Source organism: Fistularia commersonii, chromosome 27 (assembly GCF_037954325.1).
Source record: "Fistularia commersonii isolate RoL2024-O1a breed Wild chromosome 27, RoL_Fcom_v1.0, whole genome shotgun sequence".
Classification (NCBI taxonomy): domain Eukaryota; kingdom Metazoa; phylum Chordata; class Actinopteri; order Syngnathiformes; family Fistulariidae; genus Fistularia; species Fistularia commersonii.
In genome coordinates, this window is record NC_141310.1 from 7,739,364 (window position 1) to 7,757,650 (window position 18,287).

Here is an 18,287-nt window from a genome sequence, read left to right on the forward strand (position 1 = left end):
CATACAGCATTGCAGGACCTTTGAATGAATACATTGGCGGTGTGGGGGTGTTTGTATTGAAATTGTAGACGCATGTATAGGCTAGAGAAATTCAAATGACCCCAGTTACAGTTTAACAACTTCCTGCCTCTCATAAAAACACACACTCACACCTGAAATCGCTGCTTAAAAGCCAAGTGTTGTATGGCAATTTAATGTTTAAATAATGGCGGATAAAACTTTAGTTTATTGTTATTCACTGACAACACTACAATACTGACATTGTCTGATGGGAAATATACAGCTTCATCAGCATTTTTAAAATATGTAACCTATGGATTGAGAATTAACAAATGTATGTAGTAAATAGGGTATGAACAGCTGTATACTGTACATCTGACAAGGGTGGAACCAAAAGCAGTATACATATGCACATAATATTCAATATTTCTAATTTTAGTTTATAAAGCCAAATGCACAGTGAGTTAACTACATTGTTATTTCCATAGGTCCTGGCAGTCAGGGTCTGTTTAGATGCCTTTCTTTGTAATTTCATGGCTATTCGTGACTACACTGAGATATTGAGTTCTGTAGAAAATGTTTAAAATAAACTACTTGGACCAAAATGATGATGCAATTTGTTAAAAAGAAGCATCGCAACACCAAAGCAGATGCAGCTGCTCCACAGGTTTCTCTCCCGCTTAGATTTCTCATATGGAAATATCGTGCATTTTCATATCTCTGAGCTCTGGGAGAGAGGAAGATAATCATGAGATAATACCTGGAATAAAGCCTATCTCACTACATTTCAGTACGCTTCAAAAGGCTGCATCTCTAACATGAAGTGGCATGTTCAAGCGTGAAGCAAGGGAACGTCTTTGGAACATACCCATAGATCAATACTACTGATATTGAGACACTTCATCAAATCTCTATAAGTCACATCATAAAAAGAGTGGTAAAGAAAACAGTGAAAACAGTTGATGTTATCAGTCAGTTAAATGGTTGCCTTATCAGTTACTACAACAACTAATTCTTCAATTGCAGTGAACTTCACCGACCCGTGAGCTGCCAGAGATCAGCTGAAACACGTCAAAACAAAAAGATTTGACTGATTTCTTCAAAATCAACATCAGTGCAAAAAGATTGTCTGCAAACATGACAGTGGACATATGGATGATCTGGGTTATGGTTGGGAAAGAGTCTGGGTCAGGAAAAGGCTGTGTATTTCAGAAAAATGAAGGTTAAAACATTAGTACACCGTAATAAAAAAAAGAAGTGAAATGTGCACACAGACCAGTTTCAGCATGTCTGTTGTTCCAAATTCTACTGTTTGTTTGACCCATATACCCTCCCTATCTCGATGCAGTGTTTCCCACAATATGCTTTTAATCTGATATACTCCTCTCAAAATGACTACGCTCTCTGGAGGGCGTGATGTTAATAGTATTACTGGTAGTATGAAAGTACAAAAAGGAAAACGAATATAGAAATAGCACAAATGAAAATTACTTCATAGACCTTATGTGAAAATAATCCAATATCCTCTGCTATTATAGGATTTATCCCCCAGTAACACCAAAGGGAGGTTTGGGACTGGTGTTTTTAATTGCCAGCATTATCAAATTAGAAGATATTGTTTGTAAGAATGTTGCACATCCTTTCACTGGAGAGTGAGAGATTTACAGAATACCTTACTCAGACCATTTTTTAAATGTTTCCTTCCTTTTTATTTATCATGCCTCTGCACTAGCCTCAAATATATGCTTCGGATTACACCTGATAATGGCCATTTAATGGGGTGACAAAATCTGAATCTGCCGGTGAACGGGGAGGGATGGAGAGATGCTATTGGGGAGTATATGTAGGTGGGGGAGAAATTAGGTGGTGTGGCAGATAGAGAGAAACAGGGAGAGGAGGAGTACTTTAGAAATGAGAGCAAAAATTGAAAATAGGAGAACGTAAATGACATGAGGGTGAGTGAATTACGATGGGTGAAAACCACCGATGTGTCCCTTTTTTTTTTTGATCGGCTCTGGCTGCCTGCAGAGAAATGTTGCGACAGAGAGATGGATGGTGAATCTAATTTGAAAGCCTTTAGGGAGGGAGAGAGTCAGGCAGTGAGAGCGAGACGGTGAGTGACGATAGTAAATCTAATTTGATGGCCGTTATGAGGTGAGAGGAGAAAGAGGGAGGGAGAGACAGAAAGCAACAGAGCCAACGAAGTGAGTAATGAAGGTAGAGACAGCTGTATTGTACCATAGGACTCTGCCACACGTCAGCTGGTGAACATGTGACATTTTTACTCAAAGCTGCTCAGATATTCATATTCATTTTATAAAGTCTCCTCAAGATATCATTGAAAAACAGATTTTTTTTTTTTCTGTAATGGGAATTTACATGGACTGAACTGGCTTTTGGCTGGTATGAAATAAAATCCTTTTGCATGAAAACAGGTTTCAGTGCTTGACAGTCATTTCCAAAGACCAAAAATTGATTGTCGATTCTGGCAAATATATCGGTCAGTTGATATGAGCTGTTATCAACCTTTGAGGTGCATAATTTTTTGGTGAACATGTTGACCTGAGATCTGATGGCCCAATCTTTCATACATAAAATATCCTTGTCTGTTTTCCATTCTTTCCATTTTAATTATATTTTGCTGATTTTATGTCATCTAGTCTAGTGTTACACTTTTGGCCTGTCAAATTAACTCACATTAAAACACTTCTAAATGCTATCATATAAGAGCATTATCAATGTTATTTGTCCTCATAAAGATACGTGTTCATTAAAATGCAATGGAAGTTTTTTTTTTATGTGTCTACTACATCTGCTATAAGTACTTTGATTAAAATCTTCTGATTTATCAGAAATTTACTTCCAAGTGTTGGTATCAGCAAAAAAAAAAAGAAAAATGAAAAAAATCACTGCCATTCAGGCTCTAAATGTTTTAGGCACAAATGTTTTTTCAATCAATTAATATTCGAAATCCCTCTGACAGCTGAGACAATATAGCAGGAGAATGTTAAAGAAGAATTCTCCCTTTATGAATTTTGTCCCACAGGAACGTAAGAAAAAACAAAATAACACAAAATAAAGGAAAACAACAAACCAAAACAAAAGAGGAGTTGAGGGGGAATTTAAAATACAACCATTGATCTTTTCAACTTGATCAGGCAAAAGAAAACAGGGGAAACATTACCTTTTTTTCATTAAAACTTTGTCTTAAATATAGGATTAAATTCAAAAATAATTAAGTAATGCGGTATATAATCTGTTTATCTATGGGCTTTTATGAATACCAACTAGTATTCTGTGCAACTATTTTTTTCTGTCAAATAATGATAAGTTCTTGGCACATAAATCCCAAATTGTTGAGTGATTTTCGGTCCTAGCAAAAATTGTCTGAGAAGTAAAAACCACTTGTAATGCTAAAGGAAATGATAGAATATCACTGCAATCCTCTCTTAACCCTTGAACACACACACACACACACACACACACACACACACACACACACACACACACACACACACACACACACACACACACACACACACACACACACACACACACACACACACACACACACACACACACACACACACACGTTTTCTGTACCAAAGGAATTGCTGTCAACTGCTTTGCAAAGGGAAGTGCATGGTTTTGTGTGTGTGTGTGTGTTTTTGAGGGAGGGGGGAGTCATTCCATTACAGGCACACGCTAAGCTTTACCACAAAGTCACAGAATCACACAAAAACAGAGATTAACATGGGACATATGTGTGGTGGATATTTGAAGCAGAGAGGTGGATATTAACAGAACTCCAATTTACTAACGCAACATGCAAGTATGCGTACACATGGATACGGACAGACACATGCACACGAGTGTGTACACATATGTCCGCGAATGTATTCAAACTTGCCATGGACATGCGATGAGTCTTGGTGATTAAATCTATGTACATACAGACAAACAACAAGCAATAGAACTAAGTCATAAATGAGATATGTTTTGTAACTCTAGAGACAAACTAGTGGAAACAGTCAATGCCACTGGAGTAAAATTACATAATGCTGCAAGAGTCTTTAAGCAGCACCTCAGCTCATCATGTCTGAGGACAGATTACGTGGTTGCTGTATTATTCACGCTTTTTCACAGAAGTCAACATTCTTCTGAGTGGCCAGCATCGGAAACCGCAACAAGTCAGTACCTAATGGGCCGACCGTGTGGAGCTCATAACCGATTATAAACAACTGATATTGGTTCAGCATGACAGCAGAATGTAAAACAAAAAACAGAAGTCCATTGTGTTTTGCTCGGTGAGTACTTGTATAAAACATTCCTTGTTTTAATATCTTGACTAAAACCAGTGTAAACACATAAGAACACCATACTCAGCTGTAGAAAGCACCAGACTCAAGTTCAAACAGTAACTAAGCCCCCATCACCTTCACTAAAATTGCCCAACATTTGTTATTTATGTACACAACATAAATAATTGCTATTTAAAGAAATTTCTCTCAACTTCTAATTTTTTTGTATTCCAGGTTTTGATTTAATGAACAAGTTTAGTCCTGACCATATTCCATGATTTGCAAATGCTGAAATTAGTTTGTGAGCTGAAAAAAAAAATCCCCTAAATATAGAAACAAAAACATTTTTTGAACCAACCTTTGAGTTACTATAACCCTGAATGAATACAGTAAGCAAGTTTATGCTGACAATCAATATTAAAAAAATCTGAATAATGACATTTGTATGCTCAGCACCACATCATAGTTTGCTGATAATCCTACATAAGTCCATCGCTTGAAACAGGGACAGAGACTTGAGACACGGTTATTATAAAAAATATGAGTGACAGATGGTTTACATCAAAAGGTAAAATCAATATATTGCATTACAAATAAACAAGACTGGCCGTAGGTTCTTTATGTGTTGCCCTACTGACTCCTTGATGATTGCTGATCCATCTCAAAGCGACATTCCTCCATCTTTGTCAATAAATCAGCAGTCAAAGCATGATCATCACCATGGGTGACCTTTATGATTTCATAGGCCTGGGAATACAAATGGAAACAGCCTTAGGACAGTCTCGGATATTTCTCCAGACACAACTGTCAGCTAATTAATTGTTCTATTGCTCCTGATTTAAACCTAGAAGCAGAACACAAGCAAACGTTCTTGTTTTCATTTTGCTGTGACTTCATTGTTTAAGTTTTCGACCCACATACCTGTTTGAATGTGTCAAAGGCCTCAGTAATGTGTTCCAGGTGATGCTGCAGCTTCCCAACTCTCATTTGCTGGACTCCATGGACAGGATGGGGATCTGGGTAGTATTGTCTTTAAAAGAGACAGTAAAAGACAGAAACAAATATATAGAAATATATGGCTACTCATATGATCGTTCAATGCATTGACATGGATGTCAAGGAATTCAATTCGATTGTCAGTGTGTGCATGTGAAAATTACATATACTACCAGAAGAGTTTGTAGGGAAGAAAGGAAAAATAACAGCGGCGAAAGGATGAGACTAAGTGTGTTCAAAGCTGCAAACGCACATCTCAATGTTTATGTATGAATATACTTGCTTGAACTTGTGGCTGTGTCTGCACGTATAACTTTACTTGTGAGTTTTTTTTTTTTTTTATAGACAAACAAACATGCATACACAATGATTAATATAAACACACATACTTGCAACCCAAAGGTTTCTTTCAAGTGCATGAACCATTTACATGTTGAGTTATGAATTATGGTTAGATTCTCTGCAGATACACCCGTGTAACTTTTAACTTGCATTATCATTCTGTCTCTAATTATTAATCTCAATAACACAACAGACCAAATGCAAAGGCCTCCTTTGATTTCACATCTTTGATGCTTTGGCTACTATCCGGTTTCCATGACAACAGAACTAGAGATCTGATCAGCTTGATCAATGGTTTTAACTCCCACAGCCTCTCTTCGCACATCACACAAAAAATAAAATACTGAAAATTACGCCAGAGAGTTTCATCTTTATATTTAGTCTAATATTTTAACTTTACTGTGAAATAATAGAGGCACTAAAATGCTTTTGACAAACAAAAAGTAAACTCAAATTGGATTTTTTTGGACCTCACAAATGTGTTTTTTTTTAAAAGCTCAAAAACTAACACACACACAGGCACACATGGAGGCATTCACACATGCACACACAATGCTTGATACACACAGGGGTCTTTTAGGAAGCAGCTTTGTTGTTGGTAAACAGTGTGGAGTTCTCAAAACGCTAATTTACCCAACTCTACTTGTCTTTTATCCTCTTTTCTTCCGAGCCCAGCTCCTCTAATCTCTTCCACCTGTCCTTATTCTCATCCTCTTTGCTCTGTTCCGCACTGTTTATATTTGTGTGTTATTTTTGCCCCACTAGCTACAGGGATTAAAAGTGGTGATGTCAGTTGTTTAGTTCCGCTCCTCTTTAGCTCCCCCTTCACTCGTCCTCCCGTATCCCCCTTAGTGGCCTCTTAAGTCCTCCCATTTATTCCCCGTTCTCTCTTCTAGACTGCTCGACTCTCCCTTATACATACAGGAACTTTTTACTTTCTCATTAGCACTACAGGCAGGAGAGATAGCAGCGTTTTCCACAGGGTGTATATCTGTATGGGAGCACATGCTGGCTGATATGCGCTGATTTTAACATTTGTTTTTGCAGAACAATAACGGAGAACGCATACACTGGGGTAATCCGGAGTGTGTAAGTTTGTGTGTTTGTCAACACACTTTATCTATCAGAATGTGCAAAGTCTACAGAAAGTTCAAATTGAAGCATGCATTTATTTGGTGAGGACATCAGAAAGTGACATTACATATCATATTCCACTTTAAAGAATATTGGCAACTATTTCTTTAGTCAATAAAAGGACAATGACACAATGAATGATTAAGTAAATCAATGAATGCAAGCAGTAATTGTTGGAATATGTTGCTGGGCAAACAGAATGTGCAAGTCTTAAAACCCCAAGACAAGAACCAAAAAAACAAACAAGTATTAGAGAGGTTGCCTTTTTATCACTTGAGTACCAACATTTATTTCAATGATTTAGTCACATTTTGCTAATTTAAATGGATGAATCAATTACTTGGCTTGTCCATAAAAATGCCAAAACATGGCAACTAATGTGGATGACCATTCCAAAGCCGCCTTCTTAACATAGAGTCAAATCAACAGATTAACAATCAACATCATTGGAAAATTAATTTGACAGCTGAAAATCACAAGATAATTTGATGCTGTGCTGAAATGAGCATTAATCTTAACATTGTAATTAAATGTTGTAGGACTGAAGCATCAACTGTTTCAATTTGACACCTTGATTTAAAAAGAGAAGCAACTTCTGAATTAAGGGAAATCAAAGTAAATGAATTTATCATGGTGGCGGCCCATGTAATAACAGTCTCTCCAATCATTTTCACTCACGCTACTAATGGCCCATTTGCTTTTACCTTCAAGCCTAAGTAAACCATCTGAATGCTCTAACCAATTATCGAGGGGGGTCCCCGATCCTTTTAAATTTAATCATTTAATAGGAAGTTCAAATACTACGCAAATGTTAGTCTTGCATGAATAATAACAAGTTAAATAATTGAATTAATTACCAAGCAAGTATACCAAACATCCATGACACGCAAATACACACATCAACCCCAAACTTTAATTTACATATTGAACCAAAATAATTACTTTTTTTTTTTTTAGCCATGTACTATCCCTCGTAACATCCGTGCCCGTTTTCCTCAGGTGAGCAGATGTTAGGTCTTGCTGTTCACAGCTTCTTCGAAAGTCATTGCTCTTGGCTATGAGTGAGAGGGGGCGAGGAGGAAAAATTCATAGTTGTGGAAAAAATTGCAGCACTTCCAGGGAAATGCAGTGGAACTAATGAGGCTCTTGTTTAGAACACAAAAAAAAAAAGCCACAGCTTGCTGTTTGTGAGAGGAAAACAAAGTTGATCTTAATAAACTGTAAACGGAAGAATGAAAATGCAAACGTGGGGGGGAGATTAGCTCGATTTCGTTTAATTGCATTTGGTTTTCTGTCCAATGCAATTTTCAAATAAATATTTCCACAGTTAATCAAATTTAACACAGCATCCCCCTCCCTCTCCTGCCCTGCTACATCGGCTGCCAAGGGGGGAAAAAAACAAACAAACATTCGTGTAATTCTTTGCAGCAGTTTAACTATGAACCTGAACCTTCTTTGCGCGACAAAAAAGGACATTAACATCAGTGCAAAATCTCATGCAAACGATAATTGGAGAATACTTCCTCCAGTTCCAGTTCTTCAATTAACACAAATATTTGCACATATCGATGGCTGGAATGCAAAACCTACTATCTGCAAATTTTTCAATTTTGGGTTTTTTCATTGAATGGTGAAAAATGGGATGGCTCCACATTTTCAGTCTATCTGCAAGATAACCCCACCCTTTCTTTTGACATAAATGTCACATGACAAAACTCCTATGTGCCCAATGAAGCAGAAAAAATTAAGAAAAACACTTATCTGCATTGTCAGTGGTAAAATACATGCTATGTGTTTTTAAATTATAACATAGAAATATAGTTTGCGAACAATAGAATATTCTTGAATATCTTTAACAAAGACCATACTGTAATCAAATGAAACATTTTTTTCATTTCCTGAAAAAAGTGTTTTTTCAGATAGGTTTTGCATTCCAGCCATCCATATATAATTTTTTAATTACCGTATTTGATTTTCGTAACCTTCCCCTGCACCTCGAGCAGCATGACTTCACCATTTTATGTGAATAGTCTTAATCATGCCAGTGACTTGCATTATCCTGCTTTCTTTCCCTTTGCTATTTTAGTCTGTTAGTATTTGAAAAACAGATACAGTGAGAGGAAGCCGCTTCTCAATTTTGTTGGTTTCCAGAGAGATGTCTTCAAACATAGCACTGCTTGCTAGAAAAAGAGGGGCAGTGATAAACATTTGAAATATTCCCACTTCAATTTGAAGCACTTGGAGATGGTTCATAGTTTAAAAGAACTTGACAACAGCACTGAGGGACCCATATACCTCGTTGGAATCCCCTGACAAAAAAAATAAAATAAAATGAAAATTGGTGCTCAGAAATAAACCTCAAGTGCTCATGAGGCCATTACTTTAAGTTTAAACTTTAACTCATTTGATCAAAACTGACATGAAATGGGCTGCACTCCATATTTACAGTAAATGGTCTCCACTTACATAGTACTTTCACACCTTGGGGTTTCAAAGCTCTTTGTGCTAAATTGCATTCATCCATTCACCCACCTACCCACACACATGCACTGACAGCATGAGAGCTGCCACGCAAGACGCTTAACAGGCCAGCGGAAGCAACTAGGGATTGGGGCTGGTATATAAAATGAATTTAATGAATGGTAATTTGTCTCATTAGTTAATGATAGGAAAATCATTTCCTTCACAAAAAAACAGAGCTGCACTGATGTTTGCTGTAAAACCTTTTGCATTTCATCAGCATTGATGAATCAATGCCTCTGATGGGCTGAATATTTTACGCAACAAACTGTCTGTACAGGTATAAAAAGGACCAAGAGAGATAAGTCCTTGTCGTTCGGCACTTTGAGTGACCAAAAACTTCAACAATGTCAAGTACATACAAATACTGACTATTATGGTCTCCTGTTGCTGCCATGGAAACATCAGCAGGACATTGCATCTTGTTTGTACAACAACATGTACAAGGGGAAAATAACAGAGTGATAAAATGTATCCCTGGCAGCAGCCTACATAAAACCAGATGTTGAAAGTCACAGCAAGTGGTCAGAGAGTGCCATATTTACCCATTTATATAATATAACATACACGTATTTGTTTATTCATGAACGTGCATGTGAGCAGGTCAGTGGCAGAAACATACATGCAGAACAGAGACCCGCTCTGCCTCGAGCACGCATGCATTACTTCAATGCGAGCACAAGAAAACACCCTTTCTGCACGTTCCTAAACCGAATATAGAAGGCATAAAATCTATCAGGAAGTAAGAGAAGAGAAGAATACAGAACGAGGCAAAATACAGGGGAAAGAGAGATGGAGGTTCCTGATGCTATCAGTCTTCCTAGCCTTCTAAAGTGCCCAGAGGAAAATTGGAGAAGAATGATCCGACTGAACATCCCCCTGAATGTTCCCCCTGATGAATCGCTGCCTCTCATTCTCCCACTTTTATTGCTGCCTATCATTCCTCCAAAGCTCTTTGTCCTTTATCCTCCACTTTTTAAAAATCCTTTCTTCTCTATTTTTGCTTTTTTGACTTTTTAACTTTCGGTTTTGATTCCGTCCCATTTCACTTCCTTCTATTTTGCCCATCCTTCCAACATATTTGATGATTCTCTGTCTGTGTCCAGTAATTCTCTCTTGAACCAAACTTAAACCTTAACAAACACACCTCCCATCAGTTTTTTTTTACTTTTGGGAGAGTCTCTTTCAAGAATCACAAATATTATATGAGGTACCTATAATGACAGTAGCTGATTCTGCTACTCTGTTGTTTATTGACCTGCTAGTGTGTGTGTGTGTGTGCATGTGTGTTTGTGTGTGTCTGTGTGTCTCCGTAGAGTAATGCCCATTTTTGGCCCATTTATAAGTGCCCAGCATAAGGGGGACCTGTGCCAGTGGAGGAGGAAGTACCTGAAATGTGATTCATGACAGATTTAAATGCTTTTTTTGCATCAGTAATTGCTTTCACCCTGTTAGAGGCACTTATTTGGAGTTGTCTGCTAATTAAATGAGCTCTTTTGTCCTCTAATCCAATGCCGTTCCCTCTGCTTTTGGTCCCTTTTTCTAAACTGGTGTATTTTTGAATGTGCGCTCTGGTGTTTAATTCAGCCGCTGAATTCCTCTCCTCCTCTTTCCCCTTTTTCTCTTTAAATAAAAAAAAGACACTCAATAGTTAACCTAAGCTGATTTAGCTTATAGCAAACAACACATATAACCTTGGATATATGCACATTGAAAACTTTGAGCTTGAGTTGGTTTATTTTTAGATATTAAGCCTACATTACTTACCATCATGGTTTATTTGAACTTGAGAAACACTGGATTTTTTGAACTGATGCCAGATTTGAAGAGTTGAATATATAAAAGTTATAAAGTGAAATTGTGATAATAGACTTACTGATACGGTGGCGAAAACCTTCAATTGAGCAAATATCAACATCCAAACAACACTGGTGCCTTGCAGAGAACACAGATGGAGCAAACTGACAGCTCTTTTGAAGTCTTGTTTATATCAGACAACAAATATGCTGAGACTAATACATCTGTGAAAGGCTAATATCAGCTTTATGGAGATTTCAGACAAATCTATTCGCCCACTTTAAGGTTTTACCTCCGAACATAATCCAACTACCTCTTAAATTTAAAAATAATCTGTATTAATGTTACATAAAAATGCGGTGTCTCTCACAAATATAAAGAAATCAGCATTACAAAGCATCACAAATCTTTGAAGCGATAATTCGCAGTTGTAGCGGCGATGATTTGAGTTCCTCAATTTCAGTGAGATGCATTTCAAATGCTCCCTGGTGGAGTTACAGCTGTTTGATTTCATACAGTGTGTTTCATGCTGACTTCAGGAAATAGCATAATAAGTCAATCCAAAATGAACTTGGGTTTGAAGCTAGAGAAGGTTGCTTGCCTTTCATTTGAAAACACTGAGGTATAATTTTATGTAAATACCATTCTAAAAGGGTATATAGCTAACTACATTTGTATTTTGCAGATTTTATTATTATATTGTGTACTGTTGATCAGAATCAAACTCTGATTCGGTCACTGATTCTGATGTGTAAATTCAAATGTGTACACACACACACACACACACACACACACACACACACACACACACACACACACCTGTATACTGGAAGAGTCCTCTCCCCATATCCTAGAGCTTCCTTCCAATGACCAAGTTGAATGGAGGAATCCAGGGCCATGTCCGTTATTCTTAGCTTGTACAGATTTTCATCAGGCACATCGCCACCAGCACATGATAACAAATGTCTGCAACTCTCCAACAGGGCTTGCCAATCTGGGAGGCAATTTAAGGAAGAGAAGGGGGCATGATAAAAAACAGCAAAAACAAAACAGAAAACCTTTGCAACACACTATGATACAGAACATTCCAACACAGGTAGGGAGGGGAACGCTTACTGTGTGACACAGCCTCAAGTTTTTCGAAATATTTTTGGCCTATGTATTTACAGTGATGCATTGAGCCTGTTTAAAGAAAATGAGGTTGGAGCTTATTGTCTATGTTCTACTGCTGAGTAAATTGTCATGAAGTCTGAAAATTAATTGCGTCTCTGTATTCAGAAACCTTATCTTCCCTGATCCAGAGGATGGCCAGCTCAGAGCTTGCCGTTCCACCAACAAATTCATGATTTTCAATAATGCTAAACAAATCTAGCAAAAACGAGTAAAAGTCCAGCATTTAAATAAGAATTGGCAATTTTGTCTCACAGCCTTCCACAGTAATGATTTTTTGCAGAGATGCGGCAATCATATGGTGACAGGCATTTTTGTGTAGTCATTTCAGACTTTTTGTCTTTGAAAAAGAGCAAGTAAAAGGGGAGCCAGACAAACACAACTCAGCAGCAAGGCATAATGCTGGAGGACTGAAAATTTTAACTGATAATTTTTACACCATGTTGGTCACACTGAGAATAAGCTGAAAGGAGTCTATTTGTTATGTCACGCACACGTACACCCGGCTCACAGTGTTGGCTCATGCCCTTGTATGCTTGTGTCAGTGCCTTCAGTGAGGATAAGTGGATGTCAGTCATCGAGACAACTGGGACTTTGAGCTCATGAGCATTTCTGCCAGTCACACAGGATCTCTACCTGTGCTCCAGTGTGACATATTGACAAAAAACAAGAAATCATCCACAGACAATTGCCGATGATGGGAAAAAAAAAAAAAAATCATACCTGACTGCAGTTTCAGGACTTCCAGTTTGGGTAAAGATTCCTTTAAAAGGACATACGCTGTTTCCTCTCCTGACAACATTAGTCTGTCCTGGGTAAAAGAGGAGGTGAAGGAGACAAGCCTGAACATATCCACTTTTTGAAAGGAACAAATATATTTATGGACACTGTCAAAAGCAATCAAGCTATCCACAGAGGCTAGCATTAAGTCACATAGAATACAGCTTATATAGCAAATTTTTTTATAGGAAAAAAAATGCTACCAAATATGAAAAATTCCTGCCTAAAGTCTGTATAATTAATCCAATTTGACTGACAGCTGATAACTTTCTTCTTCAAGTTTGTCAGTGAAGAGTGGCTAAATAGGGTTCAGGTTTATTGCCGGGTCTCAATTCATTTTTCTCAGCATACAGGTGCCTCCTACAGATATGGAAACACTTTAAAAGTCTGACTGTTTGAGAAATCTGTGTACAAAAGCAAAAAATAGTGTGGGTCATAAAACTGTGTGTACACTCCTTTACGGGTCATTTCTTTGCCATTCACATGGAATTGACTGAATCCAGATTACCCTCAACATGCCCATGATAAACCTCAGATGGTCAGTGCCAAGCGCTTCAATAATGCTGATGCATTGAACTGAACCTGCTCACCAATAGTTTGTAACCAGGCATAGCAATAATGGATAGGGCAAGAACAAGGAAATGACTCCATAAACTAACCATAGGTGAACATTTGACTTCATTGTTTCTATCTTTTAACCCGAATAAACATAATTGTGGCAATGAGTGTGACGGTTAAAGAACTATGCATATTAGTTTGTGTAATGATTCAGAGTGATAATGAAGACATGGGATTCAATGAGTGTGTGAGATGCTGATTTTCAGATTTTGAGGATGTAATCTAAATATTTTAAATGGAAATATTGACATTCCACAGTATATATTTTTTGAAATTCTATTTCATGTTGTTTGATTGTGAAACTAACGAGGATAATGTATTCCAACTCTGTTGTTTTTCAGCAGTGTAAGGTGACAGTGACAAAGTGCTGATGAATTATTGAGTGGCCTTAATGATAGGACTTTCCTTATAAATTTAATAATAGAGCAGTTATGGCTCACTTCATGTGAGGGTACATATGCTTGCTGCTTTTCTGGGCGTTTGCCATGATGTGGATCTTTAACTAACATTTTACTTCAGTGTATAAAGTCTGGCTCCAATTTGCCGCCTTGCATTTCCAGTAACCAGGTCCAAGAAAACATATGAATCATTAAAATAATTTCCAACAATGACCACTCTGTCCCGATATGTGTTTTGCATATATTCTAGGATTCATTTTAAGCAACATATATAAATAAGGCCCGAGAAAGGATGATAGCCAATTCGAACATATGTGCAAATATATCATAATAAAGACTTTACCATTACAGATAAAGCTTGCCCCTGGTCTCTAATGGTGGAAGACAAATACTTTTACTTAAATAGATGCCTGTTACACACTTTAAAGAAATATTTCTACATTAATAATGTGACTTAAAATGTATATAACACATCATTTGATGTGTTATATACATGGATGATAAATTTTTGTGTGGGCCATTATCCATCAATACTAAAAATCGGTAAAAATATATTACTTCTGCAGGCGGAGCTTCAACTGGCGGAGCTGCTTCACGCGATATCCCCTTATAGTTTTATATGCAGGGATACCAAATAAATACAAGAAGTTGTAAGATTAATGTGATGACAAAAAACACAACACAACAAAACAAAGAAAAAAGTAATGTTCCCTCATATATCTTTTAAAATTCTTTTAAAAAGAAAAGTTGTATAAGCAGAAAAAGTCACACAATAATACAAAATTGACATATAAACACCATCCCCAGATGGTGTTGACTGTATATGTCATAACCCAGCAGCCGGCAACCATCGTCTAAAGATTAAACCCAGTGTGAGAATGAGAATGTGTGTTTGCAGCATGCGGAAAAAGGGAGGGTTGAATTAAAATGAATGCCGTCATTTCCAAGAGGCAACTGTGCGCTCTCTGGTTCCTTGTCTCAAAATACACTTCTTTAAGTACGATTGTGTGGTAAAGAATCACATACGTTGTGAGGAAAAACACAGCACAGAAATCCAGTGAAAGGGAGAAAGACAGAGAAAGACATAAAACCATAGAATCAGAGACAGACACACTGGACGACAAGGATGGAGTGTGCTTAGATAGATAGGAAACAAAACTGCTGGCAAAAAACAAGATCACTTTTCTCATTTTTCAGAAGCTTGTCAGTCGGAGAGATAAAGAGGAGTGGATGGGAGGGAGGGGGCAAACAGACAGACCAACAGACGAAGTGGCGGAGCATAAAAGAGTCCAGAGAGGGAGAGCAGGTAGCAGGAGATAAGATGGAATGAGAGTATGGAGCAAAAAAAGGAGAGGGCAAGAAAGGGTACACGGTGACTCATTTTGGCAACACTCTAAGCTAACATCAACATGGCAGAGGCTGCATGTGTGTGTGTATGGCTGTCTCTGACCTTAAGTCAACCAATTTTTTGAAACTTTTGAGGAGGAACAATTTAACAACAGTAATGAATTCAGAACTACAGCCCCCCTCCCCGCATCACTTGACTGCAAAATCTTATAAACACACTTGTAAATGTCGCATGGCCTTCAAACTGTCATTGAAACTTTCCCTTCATGACCATGACTTATATTTTAATTCATTCTTTTGTTGTGTCTTTGCTGTGGATTTTAATCATCGCTCCTGTCTCTGTGGCTCTAGTACAACTAATGTCAAGCGGGCTTATCTAAATGGAATTTTTGTTTTGTTTTTGTTTTTGTCCTTTTCCCTTTTTTAACAGTGTCAGAGGTAATCTTGGTCTCTCATCAGGCAATCACTGCCTAAGAGAAAGTGTTAGCCGGCACGCCGGGTAATTTAAGGCCATACATAAATAATAAAGAAACAAAAATGAAATAAATGGGTATACATTTGGGTAAAGATAAGCACCACACGGTGAAAAGCAAACATTTCATGTGAGTTTGTTTGTGGACGGTCAACTCCAGTAGGTTTTGTGAAGTAAAAAATTATGAACTTACCCTTCAAATAAGAAAATAAATCAGCATTTAATAATATATGAACAACACAAAAATATAAGATCAATGTGACTTGATAAATATATTCGATTAATCTGAGGTGGGGCAATTTCAGATGGCAGATAACAAAATGATATTCTCATTTGCCCTCCAGGTGATAAGAATTCTTCAAAAACGTGTTTCGGAGACTCTTATACTTCACAGACAATCTGCATGACTTGTGTAAGAGGTTCCTCTGGTGGTGCATTAAGCATTCCACTTTGTCACTTTCAGTGTTTTATCCCTTATAAACCCTTTTTAGGTCACAATCAAAGTGCCTGCCTCAGATGTAAGTGGTGCAAAAACATCATTTCACAGAAACGCATCTATTTCTGGAAGAAATTTTGCGTGATGTTCAGAGAGCAGTCAAGCAGCTCGGAGCAGAGAGGATGAAAGGCACTGCTATTTGTTACTAATATGTTGAAGCCAGATTTATACTCTATGTGTGAGTATCCATGCATGCATGTGTGTGTGTGTTTGTGCACATGTGTTTGTGTCTTACTAGGTCTTGAGTGTCACATCGTGGGCAGTGGCAGGTGAAATGGTACTGGTCCTCGAGTTGCTTCCGACGTTGTTCAGTAGGTGACAATGTCTCGATGTAACTAATGGTGAGCTTGACACAGACGGAGCAGCTTGGCTTATATTTCATTTGTGCATTCATTTGCTTTCTATGCTAATTGCCTTGAGGTCAGAATTTGATTTCAGACTGCATGTGTTAATGTTGCGAAGCACTAGTTTGAGTGTTCTCTTTCCTTCAACATACCTCCTCTCCAGGATCGATGTTCCGAACGGCTCTAAGCTGAAGTTTTGTTCCCTTGAACGCCATGACACAGTTTGGCTGACAGTCGTGGTTTAGAAGCGATAAACTGTGAGAGAACAAATAAGATCAAAAGAAGGCAGAAAGACAGAAAGCACCAGAGGGTGGGATGAGGATGGAGGGAAAAGGAAGAGAACATGGGGGACAAAAAAAAGTAACGGAAAGGAAACCAAGTGAGAAATGGGAAGAGGGTACAAAGATCGAGGTGATTGTTTCTGTGTTTACATGTTAAAATTTGAAATTGGTCTTAGTAAATGAGGTTTCCCCCCTCCAGCCCAGTGCTTTGGCACTGTACGATGTGAGTGACAGCAGACAGCAAACCACCAAACAAGCTCGGACAAATTTTAATTTGTGGTGTTTGGAAGATACAGCGTGAGGCTCATTCTGCTGAGCTACCTTGTCCAATTGTTTTGAGGCTTCTTAAATCATGTTTAGTGTGACAGCTGTGGGCTGCTGAGTGTCTTTTATCCTGGAACCCAAGGTGACGTTAGGGGGTTCAATATCATTTAGCAACAGGACCCACCATCTAAGGAATGGAGGCCTGACAGCGCACACCAGATTGTGGACTTTGTGTCTGGCCTCATGAGGTCAATGAATTCTCTTCTTGAAGCCAGTTGGAGTTGCTTGAGATCAATTAAAAAATAATAATAAAAAATATATCTTTCATCTAATTGACCATTTATCACTTTACTATATTAGTATTGTTGCTGCATTCATTGTACATTAAGCAGCTATCAAGACAAAAAATAAAATTAACTTTGTGTGGGACTGCAGTTAAATTTACTTAATAACCTAATTTTATATATGTAAAAATTTCTTCATGACATCACCTTGGCAACATTTCATCATTTTGTGCTTGTTTGGTTTCGGCGCTCTGCTTTTCCATCAGGCAACTTGTTCATGTTTCCTGTGCCGTGTATTCAATCTGCCTTCAACTACATGCCAAATTCAGTTTGATTGCACCATTTCCCATGTATTCATTCAATTCATAACAAAAAAATAGTAATCATAATAATTCAACCAAACAATCAACAATGGACACAAATATGGTGGACATTAATAATTTAAGTAATACTGAACTGCACATAAAAGGCTTGTACTGATAATGAGACTTGGATAAAATCACAGATATATTAGGATCATGCAACATTATATTCAATATTTCTTCAATATTACCAACTTAAAAAATACACATGGCACATTAAAAAAAGCAACTTTTAAACTGGACATTTAAACACACTTTTAATTCATATTATGTAAATATTGTGAAAAGCAAAAAGAAACAGCTGTGGGGGAGATCTACTACTGATTACTTTTAAGCACTGACTCACATATGACCTGATAAGCTTTCATTCATCAATGCAAA

The 18,287-nt window shown here is 37.6% G+C and overlaps 1 protein-coding gene across 1 annotated transcript in view; it reads right to left on the minus strand.

Annotated features, from left to right (window-relative positions):
- Window positions 1–3,817: 3,817 nt before the first annotated feature.
- The window catches only part of smyd3 (SET and MYND domain containing 3), a 68,809-nt gene continuing 54,339 nt past the window's right edge, over window positions 3,818–18,287 (minus strand). Inside the window, exons 7-12 of the mRNA XM_086174817.1 lie at window positions 16,868–16,970; window positions 16,607–16,717; window positions 12,984–13,071; window positions 11,910–12,084; window positions 5,223–5,331; window positions 3,818–5,048 (exon numbers count right to left, since the gene is read on the minus strand). Coding sequence (XP_086030943.1) covers window positions 4,932–5,048; window positions 5,223–5,331; window positions 11,910–12,084; window positions 12,984–13,071; window positions 16,607–16,717; window positions 16,868–16,970 — 703 coding nt within the window. The 3' untranslated portion in view covers window positions 3,818–4,931. The remainder of the gene's footprint in view (window positions 5,049–5,222; window positions 5,332–11,909; window positions 12,085–12,983; window positions 13,072–16,606; window positions 16,718–16,867; window positions 16,971–18,287) is intronic.